At 38.3% G+C, this 12,888-nt stretch overlaps 1 protein-coding gene across 3 annotated transcripts in view; it reads right to left on the reverse strand.

Moving 5' to 3' along the window:
• Nucleotides 1-12,888, reverse strand: part of EFR3A (EFR3 homolog A) — an 83,981-nt gene that overhangs the window by 17,868 nt on the left and 53,225 nt on the right. For all 3 annotated transcript variants that reach the window (XM_040979273.1, XM_040979275.1, XM_040979276.1), the window contains 6 exons: nt 11,963-12,130; nt 7,869-7,983; nt 6,622-6,673; nt 3,836-4,008; nt 3,370-3,445; nt 394-555 (listed from right to left, as the gene is read on the reverse strand). In XM_040979273.1, coding sequence (XP_040835207.1) covers nt 394-555; nt 3,370-3,445; nt 3,836-4,008; nt 6,622-6,673; nt 7,869-7,983; nt 11,963-12,130 — 746 coding nt within the window. The remainder of the gene's footprint in view (nt 1-393; nt 556-3,369; nt 3,446-3,835; nt 4,009-6,621; nt 6,674-7,868; nt 7,984-11,962; nt 12,131-12,888) is intronic.

The raw sequence follows: 12,888 nt of genomic DNA on the forward strand, positions 1-12,888 counted from the left end.
TCATTCTGAAAGAACAAAGTGCCCACTCTTCACAGATTTCAATCCCTAACCTGTGTACTCCTTAATAAAGCCTTTTCTGTTCTAACAATTCCACTGTATACTCTGTCACATGAGACATAACTCCAATCTAGAAATACTGTGTATGTGTGCACGTGCACAATTGGCATTTAATCCATCTTCCCCTCTAGACAAGCAGTATGGGTGCAGAGACTGTGTTTTTCGTCTCAGTATCCCTGTGGCCCTGAACGCAGTTAATGTTTCACCTATTAAAAAAAAAATGAATGTGATCATAGTTTTCGGCAGTTTAGATCTGTAAGTAGACACTTTGCAATTCAGGCCTTTAGGGAAGGTGTCTGTTTCAGTGAAAGACAATGGCAGGTAAGAAAAGCACACCTGTAAAGCAATGGCCAGTCGGATGAGGTCAATGACCACGTCCTCGTTAGCCAGTTCAATCGTCATGAGAGCAAGAGAAGTATAAAGCAGCTCATAGTTTTTCTGAACATTGTCTTCCTCTTTACAGCCCAAATATATGTGCCGGTACAGCTGCTGACCATTCTGCACAAAAAGAGAGAAAAGATAGTTCTGTTTAAAATGTAGTAAAGAAAATTGTCATATAATTTAACTTTTATAAAATAGCTCTCACTTCATAACATGACATAACAAGTGACAATTAGATGATCAAACTGTTAGTGTGGACAAATATGCTAATATAAAATAAAAACCTTAAAACCAGCAACTAAGAAATAGTTCTGGGTTAAGTAATTTTGTTTTTAGGAATAATTTGGAAACAAAATGAATTATGGGCCAATTTGAGAAAATACTGAAACAGACAGAACTCTGGGAGGTACTTTTGCAATACCTTCTGGAAATGATGCAGAACATTCCGCTGAGGGAAAACGGAGCAAGGCTCTTGTCTTACGGAAAACTCTTACGCTGCGGTTAGATGCTATGTAAAGACAGCATCACTAGGCTTTACTGTACTATATACTATACTATGAATGAGGAATTCCGAAAGACATGTCTTCAGTTTATGTATGAGAAACGAGGTATAGAAACTCTCCAGGCACTGTATGGAAGTTACCACTCACCGGAGAAGGATGTTAACATTTAAGCTTCAATCTATAATGTGCATACATATGTAACAAAGGACATAATAATCACTTCTTCGAGAGCATTTTTGGTCTCAAGAACAACTGCCAAGTCACACTTAAGAGAAATAACAGTAACTTCTATTTCCGGTCCCCAAGTAGCAATGAACTCTGCTTGACTCATCGGTTCTCACCCCGATCTATAAGCTCCAATCACTGGGAAGTAGAGTGGCTGCCATGCCCCTCCCTTTTCTATTCCCCATCCTCCTCCCCGTGCCCACCCCCGCCACCTTGATTTTACTGGTCAGTGGTCAAGCATCAGTAGTTTTAAAGCACCAAACTTCTAATGTTCAGCCAGAGTTAAGAATACACTCTAGTGAATGTGGCAGGGGGGAGACTGGCTGCTCCAACACTCCAGGCTTGTTCATGGAGTGTTCTGGCAGGATTTTTTTGAGCATTTTCAGGGAGTGAACTGAGCAAGAAGAGCAGAAGGCCCTTGCAGAGCCAGCCTGCCGCTTTCCATTTAACTGTGCCACTGCCCGACTGCATCACATGCTGAGAACTATGGCGCAGCATAAGCATGCCTTTTTTGGTTACAGATGTGAAATTGTGTTTTGCTCCCATATTCTTGTCTCTGAAGTAGATATTTAGTTCTGCACCATTTTGAATTCAGAGTTTGCTTGTCTCTGAAATGGCTCTATACTTGCAAAGAAAATACAGTTCTTGTGTACTAGGACTTCTCAAACCCTTAGAATACTCTTGAATCCCAATGTTTTTAATCACCATCAACAAACATCATAGCAGTTCTCACATACTTACAAGTTTAGTTTTCAGGTTCCACATATAATAAGTGTATTTTAAAAAATCACCACTTCAAACCCATCATATTAAACAGAACCAAACAATATGTACTATGGCAATGTTGTGTGCACAGGTATAAAGACTTTTATTTTTATCTTTATTGGAAAGTCAGACATACAGAGTGAAGGAGAGAGACACAGAGGAAGAAGTTCTGTCTACTGACTTACTCCCCAAGTGGCCACAACAGCTAGAGCTGAGCCAATCCAAAGCCCGGAGCCTGGAGCAGGTCTCCCACACGGGTGCGGTGTCAAGGCTTTGGGCCATCCTCGACTGCTTTCTCATGCCACAAGCAGGAAGCTGGATGCGAAGTGGAGCTGCTGGGATCAGAACTGGTGCCCGTATGGGATCCCATTGTGTGCAATGTGAGGACTTTTAGCTGTTAGGCCACCACACCACACCCAGGTTTAAAGACTTTTTAAAGTAGTTCAGTATTATCTAATGAATTTGAAGAATCTACAACCTTTTATGCAACAACTTCTTTGTAACTCTTTCAGAATTAGGAATTAAATACAGCATAATATACACATGAGCTTATTTACTTATGACATGGAATATATTTTATTTATTTTATGACATACTACGAAAGGTACAAAATGGATTTTACCAAGATACAGCTGAATAATCATAATCATAATAAGGTTTCTCTCATTCAAACTGCAAAAAGTGGCCAAACTGAGTATATAAATAATATACTTAAAAGCAAATACACAAGGGACAAATACACAAGCTACGCTGCTGGACAGGCCATCCTTGGGTGGCCCAGCTGTCACATGTAAGGGCGAGGGTTTGCCCCCAGCTCCAGCTCCGGACTCCACTGCTTCCTATCACTCCAGAGGCGGGGAGGCAGCAGCTATGGCTAATACTGCCCAATGTTAAGCTGTCAGGGCTGCCTGTTCCCAATGACTGGGTCAAATGGACTCCCTTCTAGATGTCTGAAGATGGTTCACAGACATCTGATGATAATTAAATTATCATCATGGAAATTTAGTTGGATAATGCTTAAGGGAACAGATCCTGCCTAACTCTTCTTTGTATTCCAAATATAGACAGAACAGTGCCTAATATACAGTTCGTATGCGTAACAGAAATTTATTCAATGGTGACAGGCTATTTTCAAATACTTAAAAAAGCCCCTGGAAGTCACATCAGTATGTACATTTTGGATGGGAGAAAACTGCAGAGTAAAAATTACAGAGGCTTAATGGTGGAAAGAGAAATCTGTTATCTAATACAGCAGCAAAACAATCCAGTTTTGAAACGTAGACAGGAGACACCACTGGGAATGCTGCTGGCAACACAGTGGAGGCAGCTTGAAGTCTTTCAACTCCAAAATTCTAAGCTTCATTTTAGAAAACAACAGATCCATCTAAGAGCACCTGAAATTCCTATCATACACTTGATTTTTACAGAATGATCTTACCTTTTTCATGAAATTTGCATCTTGTCTACAGATTTTTTCCCTTTTTATTTTTAAATCAGCTACATCTGGTATGATCCTAGAAACAACCAATACAGCATTCTGAGTGAATAGCAGTTATATTTTACATAGAAAATTTTTTGTAATTAGGAAATTTTAACCATTTAATAGTCATTTTAAGTAGCACATAAACTATACATATATGCAACGATACTACTGAATTATCCAAAGTAATTAAGATGAAGCAAATAAAACAATCTTTTCTCCTACTGCCATTCTAAATTTAAGGCAAAAGCAACTACTGACTACTAGTAGATAAGATCTTTGTAAATTAATCACCCTCCATGCATTTCCTATCATATATATTAATCATTAAATACAACTGGTGATAAAATCTGAACATTTTTAGTGTAAAAAACCAATATTTGAATGCATGCCATGCTCAATTCAGCCCTTTCCAAGACGGCACCTGATCCCTCGGAGCTTGGCCCTGTTGTCATGACGATCCATGAGGTTGTGCATGACTTCCAGCACTAACTGTCTCAGCTCGTAGTCCTCCATGAGAGAAGGAGACAACAAAGGGTCCAGAAAGGGCCCTGGGAGTGCAGTGACAATCGTCTTGGCTTTGTATCCAGAAGTTACCTGAATATAGCAAGAAAAACAAATAAGCTTTTGCTACTAATTCTTTGGTGAGAGTACTATGTTATTTCTTAAGAACTGTAAATCCAGGGCGACAGAAAATATGGATATAAGCCTGAAAAAAATACAAAGAAAACAGGTAAAGTACAGAAAGCTTTTTGCTAAATTTACAAAAAAAGTTCTCCCTAATGAGAACAAAATTACTAACGGCAGGTATCAAGTGCTAGGCACAGCTCAGCACCAGCTTTTCACTGATTTCACCCAGAGCACATCCACACACACTCGAGTATTCTCATTTGATGTCACCAAACTGAGGCTCACAGAGGTTAATATATAAACAGGTAGCGAGCATGAGCAGGTGGAGAGCAGTAAAGTAAGTCCTTGAAATTTTAAATTTAAACTTGCATATTATTCTTTTAGTTTAAATTACACTGTTAGTGAACAGAAACACATTTTCATTTTGGAAAGCTATAATTCATGAGTTATTTTGTTATACATTACTTTCTAAACTTAAAGCTTTTAAGGAGAATATCTTTAAATATTATTAAACATTTTAATTATATCACACATACATTTTGTAGCTGGCTATCTGGTATAATCTAGTTACTCAGGAGATGTATTAAACACAAATACAAATTAAGAACAAATGAAATTCCAATTGGCAAAGTTTCACATATCCATAAGATTATAATCATACATGGAATATTTAATATTTATATTTTAGGCACTTATTACAGGACAAAGTTATTTTTTAAATTAGTAGGGAAATTGGCGGACCAATTAGTGATCCACCTGGAAAACGAAAAGTGTATTAATATTTCTAAAACTACATACAAACAATTCAAAATTCTGAGTGTGTCAAAATTTTAAAAAAATTAACATAATTTATATTAATGTGCTTATATCAGAGTTGGCAATAAGTTAGTAAATAAACAGAAAAGTGACAAACAGAAAGGATTCATAACTTCCTCTATATTCAAATTTAAAACCTGTGCATTACAAGCACTAAAAACAGAATTAAAAAGGAAACCATAGAAGTATGTTTGTACTTATCTTTAAGTATGAAATAGTTCCTTAAAAATTGGATTTTATGTCTTTAATATCTTTCCAGAATAAACCTTAAAGAAACTGGCTGGAAAAGCTGCAAGAACCCCAGCTGTAGCAACAGCTCGTACTAAGCTGCATTATACCCAGGCCAGTATTGAAGTGCTGGGAGAAAAGCGGCCAATAACTGCCTGGCATTCTAGGCCTGGTAAATACAACCCTGTGTTAACTATACCAATTTTATTTTTATTATCAGATCTCCCGGAAGGCCTGGCATGATGGCTTGCAGCACCCACCAATGCACACAAAGCCACAGCTGGGGACAGGCTGGATCAGCAAGCTGCAGTACTTGCTGGCACCTGTGAGAACGGGTTGGAGGTCTCGAGGGCAGGGGATAGGCGATCCTGCAGCATCTGGCAGACATAAAAGCAAGTTAAGGACCTTCCACTTGAGGTTTCCCAAGGGGGTCTCCAACTAGACCACTGTGCTCAATCTCTGACCTCAGGGAAAATCACACAGACGCGTGGTCTGATCCCTGATGAAATGTTGCAGTACTGGGGCACCTCAGTTGGTGATCCACATGCAAGAATACAGAGCTCACATAAATGAACACGAAACACAAGAGCCAGCTCATCTAGTCCAAGCGATTTTGAGTACTTCATGAAAAGATGGGAAGACCGCCAGGCCAGGCTCTAACAAGCACCTAGGTCTGTGGGTATACTGAGGTAGACAAGGACAGTCAACAGGTCTTAGAAACAAGCTCTCTGGTAAAATGAAACTGACAACACAGCTCACTAAAGTAACACCCTCAGAACATTCTTTCCCAAACTGGGGTCTCAAATGACCATTTCTGTCCCCCAGGAACTGATGTAATATGACAGTAAGGAATGGAGAGCACTTTCCCCTCCCAACTTAGGAACTTAGGAGGAAAAAATGGAAACATGAGTCTCACCTACTCCCTTGCCTGATCCTCCTCAACCTAAGTGGATTCAGGGGTCCACATGAGTCCATAACCCCTTCACCTTTGTAATAAATATAAAATTCAAAAATATAGAGAAAGAAAAGAAAAAGAAGGGACACAATGAGCCCTGCTTGACTCCTGGACTTATTTTTGGAGGAGGTCAATCAAAATAAATGTATTCCCATTTTGATTGATTTTCCTTTCAACTGCTAAAGTCAATCCCAATATAACATATTAGATTTCCATCTTTATAAATGACCTTCCCAGTAAGAAACCCACTTCGGTCAGAGTGATGAGGAAAGAGCCCACTATGTGGAAAGAACTCCAGCTCTTGGGCCACGTTCTGTGCTTTCCATCCTGGCCACGGTGCACTTCCTCACAGCTGCTCAGCCAGGCGTTTCAGCACAACCACAGCAGTTCCTGCAGTGCCATGATTATGAAGGGAGCAAGGAGGAGCAGGCAGAGGACAATAGAGAAAAAAGCACGGTATTTAACTGCAGAAACAACTAACCATAAACAGTATTTAGTAAATAAAAAGAAACTGACAATGGAAGTTATTCTTTTAACATTTTCAGTAACTTCGTGTTCTCAATGTGTCTTAAATGCCTTACCATGAGTAAAGATCTCAACAACATTATCTGGATTCGTCTCGTTCCCAAATCCCTAAAGTATAAAAGACAGGTATTATAAATATTTTATTGTATTTTTTAATGTAAAAATCATTATATTGGCTACTATTTTAAGGATAACTGAAGCCATGCCATACTTTAATGGTAAAGTAAATTTCATATACATTAAAATTGGTTTTACATATTTACATATAAATAAATCAAGTACAAACAAAACAGAGATATTGACTCTAAAATAACAAAATGCATATCTTATGCATATGACATGAAAATGAAATATCAATATACAAGTGAAAACCCAAATTAAAAGGCACTATCTGTGGGAGTAAATATTACTGCAAAGCAGATGAATATTAAAAATAAAAATATTAAAAGCAATTAGTAAATGGAAAATTAAATAAGATACTATCATTTCCTTATCAAATTAGCAAAAAAAAATTCTTACAAACTAAAGCTTTAGTGTTGTATGAAACCAAATCAGATCTATAAAATGAGGGGACCAGAATAGGTGATTTTTAAAATCACTTTTAGTTCTAGAATATGCTAATATTCCTGATAAATCAATATTAATTATTTTACAAACATGAAATTTCATTTTAAATATGTATGAACATACACAATGCCCACATTATATAAAGCTTCCATTTAGTAAAAGATTAAAAAAATTGAACATTTTATAAACTAAAACTTATTTTAAAGGCATGCAAATGTTGCTTCAATTTTTAATAACACTGTTTTTCACAGAAATTTTATTACGAATGATTAAAAAAAAAGAAAAAAGAAAATCTGGGGTGGGTGTTGTGGTACAAAGGCTTAAGCTGCTGCTTGCAATGACAGCATCCCATATTGGAGCGATGGCTGGATCCCAGACACTCTACTTCCAATACAGCTTTCTGCTAGTGTGCCTGGAAAGCAACAAAAGATAGTGCATGTGCTTGCAGCCTTGTCACCCAAGTAGGAGACCCAGATACAGTTTCTGGTTATTGGCTTCCACCTGGTGCAGCCATCTGGGGAGTGAGCCAATAAATGCAAGATTTTTCTGTCTCCTGCTTCGTCACTCTGCTTCTCAAATTAAAAAAAAAAAAAAAACAACAACAAAAAACCAAAAAACCAAAAACAGTACAATACATAAATCTTAACAAACCCACAAAGCTTTTCTAGACTTTTTCTAGATTTCTTTCAGTAAAATTTAACCTAAGATTAACTTCATATTTAATCTGAGGACATACCCTAGTTGACTGATGTCCAAAGTGTGGGTGGATGTTCCAAAAACAGGTACTTTACCCATAATGAACATCATGATTTCTGACCTCTGATAATCTGGCAGGTTACTTCCAAAAAATCCTGTAAAGTATTCAGATACATTTTGCAAACTGAAAAGGTTTATTTTCCCATACAATATAAAATTATATTTTTAGAGTAAGATTTCATTATGTCAAAACAATTACTACCTCAAACCATTTCTTCATGTGCAACATGTAAAATATGTAGTTAATACATTAATATGTAGATAAAATAGTAAATATGAGTCACAGAAGCCTTGCTTTAGTTAACAGTGGCAAGCAATTATCAAGTTGAATTGACTAGAGTTTAAGAAAAAGGTAAAAGCTAAAACGAGCTCAAACAGAGATTCGTTGCGGTATTTAAGTCAGGAATGAGAGCGTTCTGTCTGGTAAAGCAGTCAACCAGGTGCCAGGAGGAGGTGCCAGGTGAAAGCAGATGAATATTTCCGCCATTTTCAGCTGGATGGGGTAAGTCAACACACAGAATTCAGATAGCAAAAAACGCATAGTTTAACTGTTTCCCATTTTTGTCATACATTCTTGGGTCCTGAGGATATTTTAAAGGTATCTATCTAACAAAGCTTGTGATGCTTTACATGTTAGATTTACAAATTAGAATGGTCATTCATTTGCACTATAAATGTTCTTCGTTCTTTGAAAGAACACATATGAAATCCTGGTTATTCTTATTTCTTTCTTAAAATTCAACATAATCATTACTGAAATTCTTCATACTTTTAGCATTTCTTCAGTACTGTTGTTTTTTCAGTTTAGCTTTTCAACTCCCATTATCAATTTATTTACACAAACTCAAACTGCTTTTTCATCATTTTGCCTGGATTTAAAAGCAAGAGCAATTTCCCAAATAAGACTCTGGCAATCAAAAATATCATTATCTTTACATCACACCTCTAAATAAAGCATATTATTCTAACAGAATACTTAAGGAGCACATAGTTACAAAACATGAAACTATTTTGTATTTGGATTCACAACACAATCTTATGAGTTTAGGTATTTATTTGCCTTTAATTTCTTCCAAGAAATGAGACTTAAAAGTTACTACAAGAAATTATGCAACTAATAGGTAAGGTCTGAGGTACTAGTCATTTATTTCCAAAGTTTTTGCTGTTACATGTAATCTTTCCTCTACAAAGCTACTTTACCTTCCTAAGCACCCAATTAGATATGTTTTAACCATAGCAGAAAACTGGGTATGGCTTTTCTGTCCCCAGAAGTCAGTCACTAGCACAAGCACATCAAGTAGCACACACCCGTGAGTACCACGGCCCCGGCCACGTATGGTGTTGCTAAAAGCTTACAAGCCCCATCACGCCTCTCTGCGTTACCCACTGGTATTCTTAATCCAGTCAATCTTCGTACTTTTCAAAGGTGTGGAACAATATGCTCTAACCCAGGAGTTCCCAAAGACTGCTGCCAATTAGAATTACCTGTGAATCTTTGAAAACGCTGATGCTTAGGCTGTACCCCGGGCATCAGCTTTTCAGACTGAGAGAACTCCAAGGCACACTAAATCTGCAGAAACAATGCTCTGGGGAAAAATGTATTTTCCTCTCTCAAACACACAGTCACCTGAGCTCAGCACATCATATATTGCAGATAAGACTACTAAAGAGCTGAAAACAGTCGCAAAAATGGAACAAATGCAATTCATGCTTGATAATTGTTTAACAAAATTCAGCAGGAGTTTGCAACACTGTCAGCTGTAAGGATGCAGTCCAGGAAAGCATCTCATTCTACACACACACAGGGTAATAGACCTGATTGTTTTAAAAGGAAGGAGGACTTGGTCAGCAGCCTCCTAATTTAAGGAGAAAAGCAGCCCTGCTCATGGACCTCTCACAGCAGAACCGCATCAGGCTGTTAACGATCAGAGCACTGAGAAATCAGAAAAATGAATATTAAGAAAAACCAGTTTACATACAAAAGCAGAGAACAACTCGCCTGATCACAATAAAACACTGAGCACCAACTGGTAACTGTGGAGGAAGGACTCTACTTTAAAACCATGATTTTGTAGTCATCATGTACTGTTCAGGCAAGAACTGGATCATGTGCCAAACCCAAGGGGAGGGTTGGATGAAAGGCAGAAAGCGTACTTATTGCTTGCAATGGATAAACCGAAACCACACAGTGAAAACAGGACAAAACCTTGACTGACCAAAATTAACTTCATCAAAGAGAGGCTCATGTTTGCCACCCACCTCCGTGCTGCTCTGAAAAGAACCCACTGCAAATGCAGCATTCCATCCCAGCCAACACCGCTCAGCCTTAAGCTAATCAGGAGAAACTTGAGACAACCCCTGATAAGGAACTTCCAAAATTTTTAAAACTAAAATTTTATTTATTTATTTATTTATTTATTTATTTATTTATATTGGAAAGGCAGATATACAGAGAGAAGGGGGTACATAGAGAAAGATCTTCCATTCACCGGCTCATACCCAAAGTGTGACCACAATGGCTTGAGCTGAGTTGATCGGAAGCCAGGTCTCCCACATTCGCACAGGTTCCCAAGGCTTTTAGGTTGTCATCTACTGCCTTCCCAGGACACAAGCAGGCAGCTGAGCTGGATGGGAAGTGGAACAGCTGGGATATGACCTGGGACCCATATGGGATCCTGGCAGATGTAAGGCAAGGATTTAGCCACTAGGCTACTTCATTGGGCCCCATTTTTCATTTTTAAGATGGAGTTTTGTAGCTAGCATTGTAGTAAACTCAAGGTTAAGCTACTGCTTGTGATGCACCATACATAGGAGCACTCATCTATGTCCTGACTGCTTCAGTTCAGATCTAGCTCTCTAACAATGTGTCTGGAAAAGCAGTGGAGAATGGCCTAAGTCCTTGGGTCTGTTCAATCACATGAGAGGCCTGGAAGAAACTCCTGGCTCTTGGTCTTGGCTTGGCCCAGCCCTAGCAGCACTGTCCACTTGGGAACTGAACCAGTAAACAGAAGATACATCTTCTGGGTCTTTCCCCCATCTCTGCCTTTCAAACAAACAAGCAAATAAATGACCACATCTTAAAGAGACCTTCTTCTTAAGAATGTCCAGCCACACGAAAAAACCATTCCAGACTAGTGGAACTAAAGAAATAATACAACTAAATGCAATATGTGACCCTTTACTGGATTTTAAACGCAAGAAGAAAAGTACTACAAAAGCTAAAATTGGGCCAAGTTACAAAACTAAAATACAGAGTTAAATTTATTGCTATTGGGACCCGGTGGTGTGGCCTAGCAGCTAAAGTCCTCGCCTTGAACGTGCCAGGATCCCATATGGGTGCTGGTTCTAATCCTGGCAGCTCCACTTCCCATCCAGCTCCCTTCTGTGTCCTGGGAAAGCGCTCAAGGACAGCCCAAAACCTTGCGACCCTGCACCCATGTGAGAGACCTGGAAGAACTTTCTGGCTGCTGGCTTCGGAATGGCTCAGCTCTGGCCATTGCGGCCGTTTGGGGAGTGAATCATTGGACAGAGGATCTTCCTCTCTGTCTTTCCTCCTCTCTGTATATCTGACTTTCCAATAAAAAAAATAAAAAATAAATCTTAAAAAAAAAAGAAATTTATTGGTACTGGTTACTTTATTCTTGTTATATACGGGCTACAATGTATCCAACTTACTCTCTCCAGTGGTTCACAAAAAACATTGTATGTATATATGTGTTTATATATATATATGTATATTACACACATACACATATTTGATGAGAGCCAGAGAGAAAAAAAATGGGAAGGAGGAAATGAGAGAGCATTAAGGACAAGGAGAAAGAAGATGGAGCAGTAGCTGGAGGACTAGAAAGAGCAAATGAAAGGTGAATGGCACTGATATTCTCAATAAATGTCTGGGGAAGGGTATTGCAGTATTTGTGCAATTCTCATGCAGCTTTACTTTGCAACCATAAAGCTTAGCCCTAAGCTGCACGACTCCCTTGGTAACTGTATTCTAACAATCATGTCTCACCTTGAGACAGCTTTGTTCATCATGATTTCCACAAGTTTTGGAATGTGAAATGGACTCACCTATTGTTTGGATGATAGCATTCTGCACAACCTTCTCATCATTGTCTTTGGAGCTTGTGTTTAAGTTGGCACTACTTACAGATACCCCCTGTAAATCATTTGCTTCGAATTCAACACTGAGGCGCAGATGCTTCAACAGAGTATTGAAGACTTCTAGCACCGTTGGCCCTGTGAAGGATGACTTCCGTGAGCAGAATCAAAATCAAGTCTCATGTTTCTCATCAGTTTCTGATTATTTTACAAGTAGTGAAATCTACAGTAATTTATGAACTCATCAGTTAAGATGAAAAAACAAAGGAGAAAATATCTAATAACAATGCATTCCATCGTAACAAGTAACATCTACAGGAAATTTATGAGAACTCCCTGGTTTTACCTCTGCTACAACACAAGCAAAATGGGTAATACTATATAAAAAGGTTACCCAAACTTCCTATCTATCTAATCTTTTTTACTCAAAATAATATGGACTCAGACAATAATTTGACTGTTAGATCAGAACCAATAAAATCAGAATAACAGAGGCTCACTGATCTACAGATTTATTCTATATCTTTGAGATGGAAGATGTTGCTGCTTCAGGAGACAGATCAGAATCTAGTCAAACTATCAGACTGAACTACGCGGAAACTGCTCGCTGCTTTCTGTTCAAAACTTTACAAAGGTGATCCAATAACTGCCTCTCTCACTCAACATTTAATCCAGAAGATCTTATTTCTATCTCTTACTCTCCACTACTGATTCCTTAGGACAGGTGCAGTTTCAAGTGTTTCTCTGAAGTATAAACCGAGCACTCAGCTCCTAACACACCCAGCACACCAGTAGCCACAGCTCTTCAGGGAATGCAACAGTGTTCCTTGTCATACTCACCAAGAAATGCACCATCAAAAAGGCAACCAACAGCTTATCAATAAATTGTATAATTT

This window comes from Ochotona curzoniae, unplaced genomic scaffold (genome assembly GCF_017591425.1).
Source record: "Ochotona curzoniae isolate NIBS_2020 unplaced genomic scaffold, NIBS_Ocur_1.0 contig_3190, whole genome shotgun sequence".
Lineage (NCBI taxonomy): Eukaryota > Metazoa > Chordata > Mammalia > Lagomorpha > Ochotonidae > Ochotona > Ochotona curzoniae.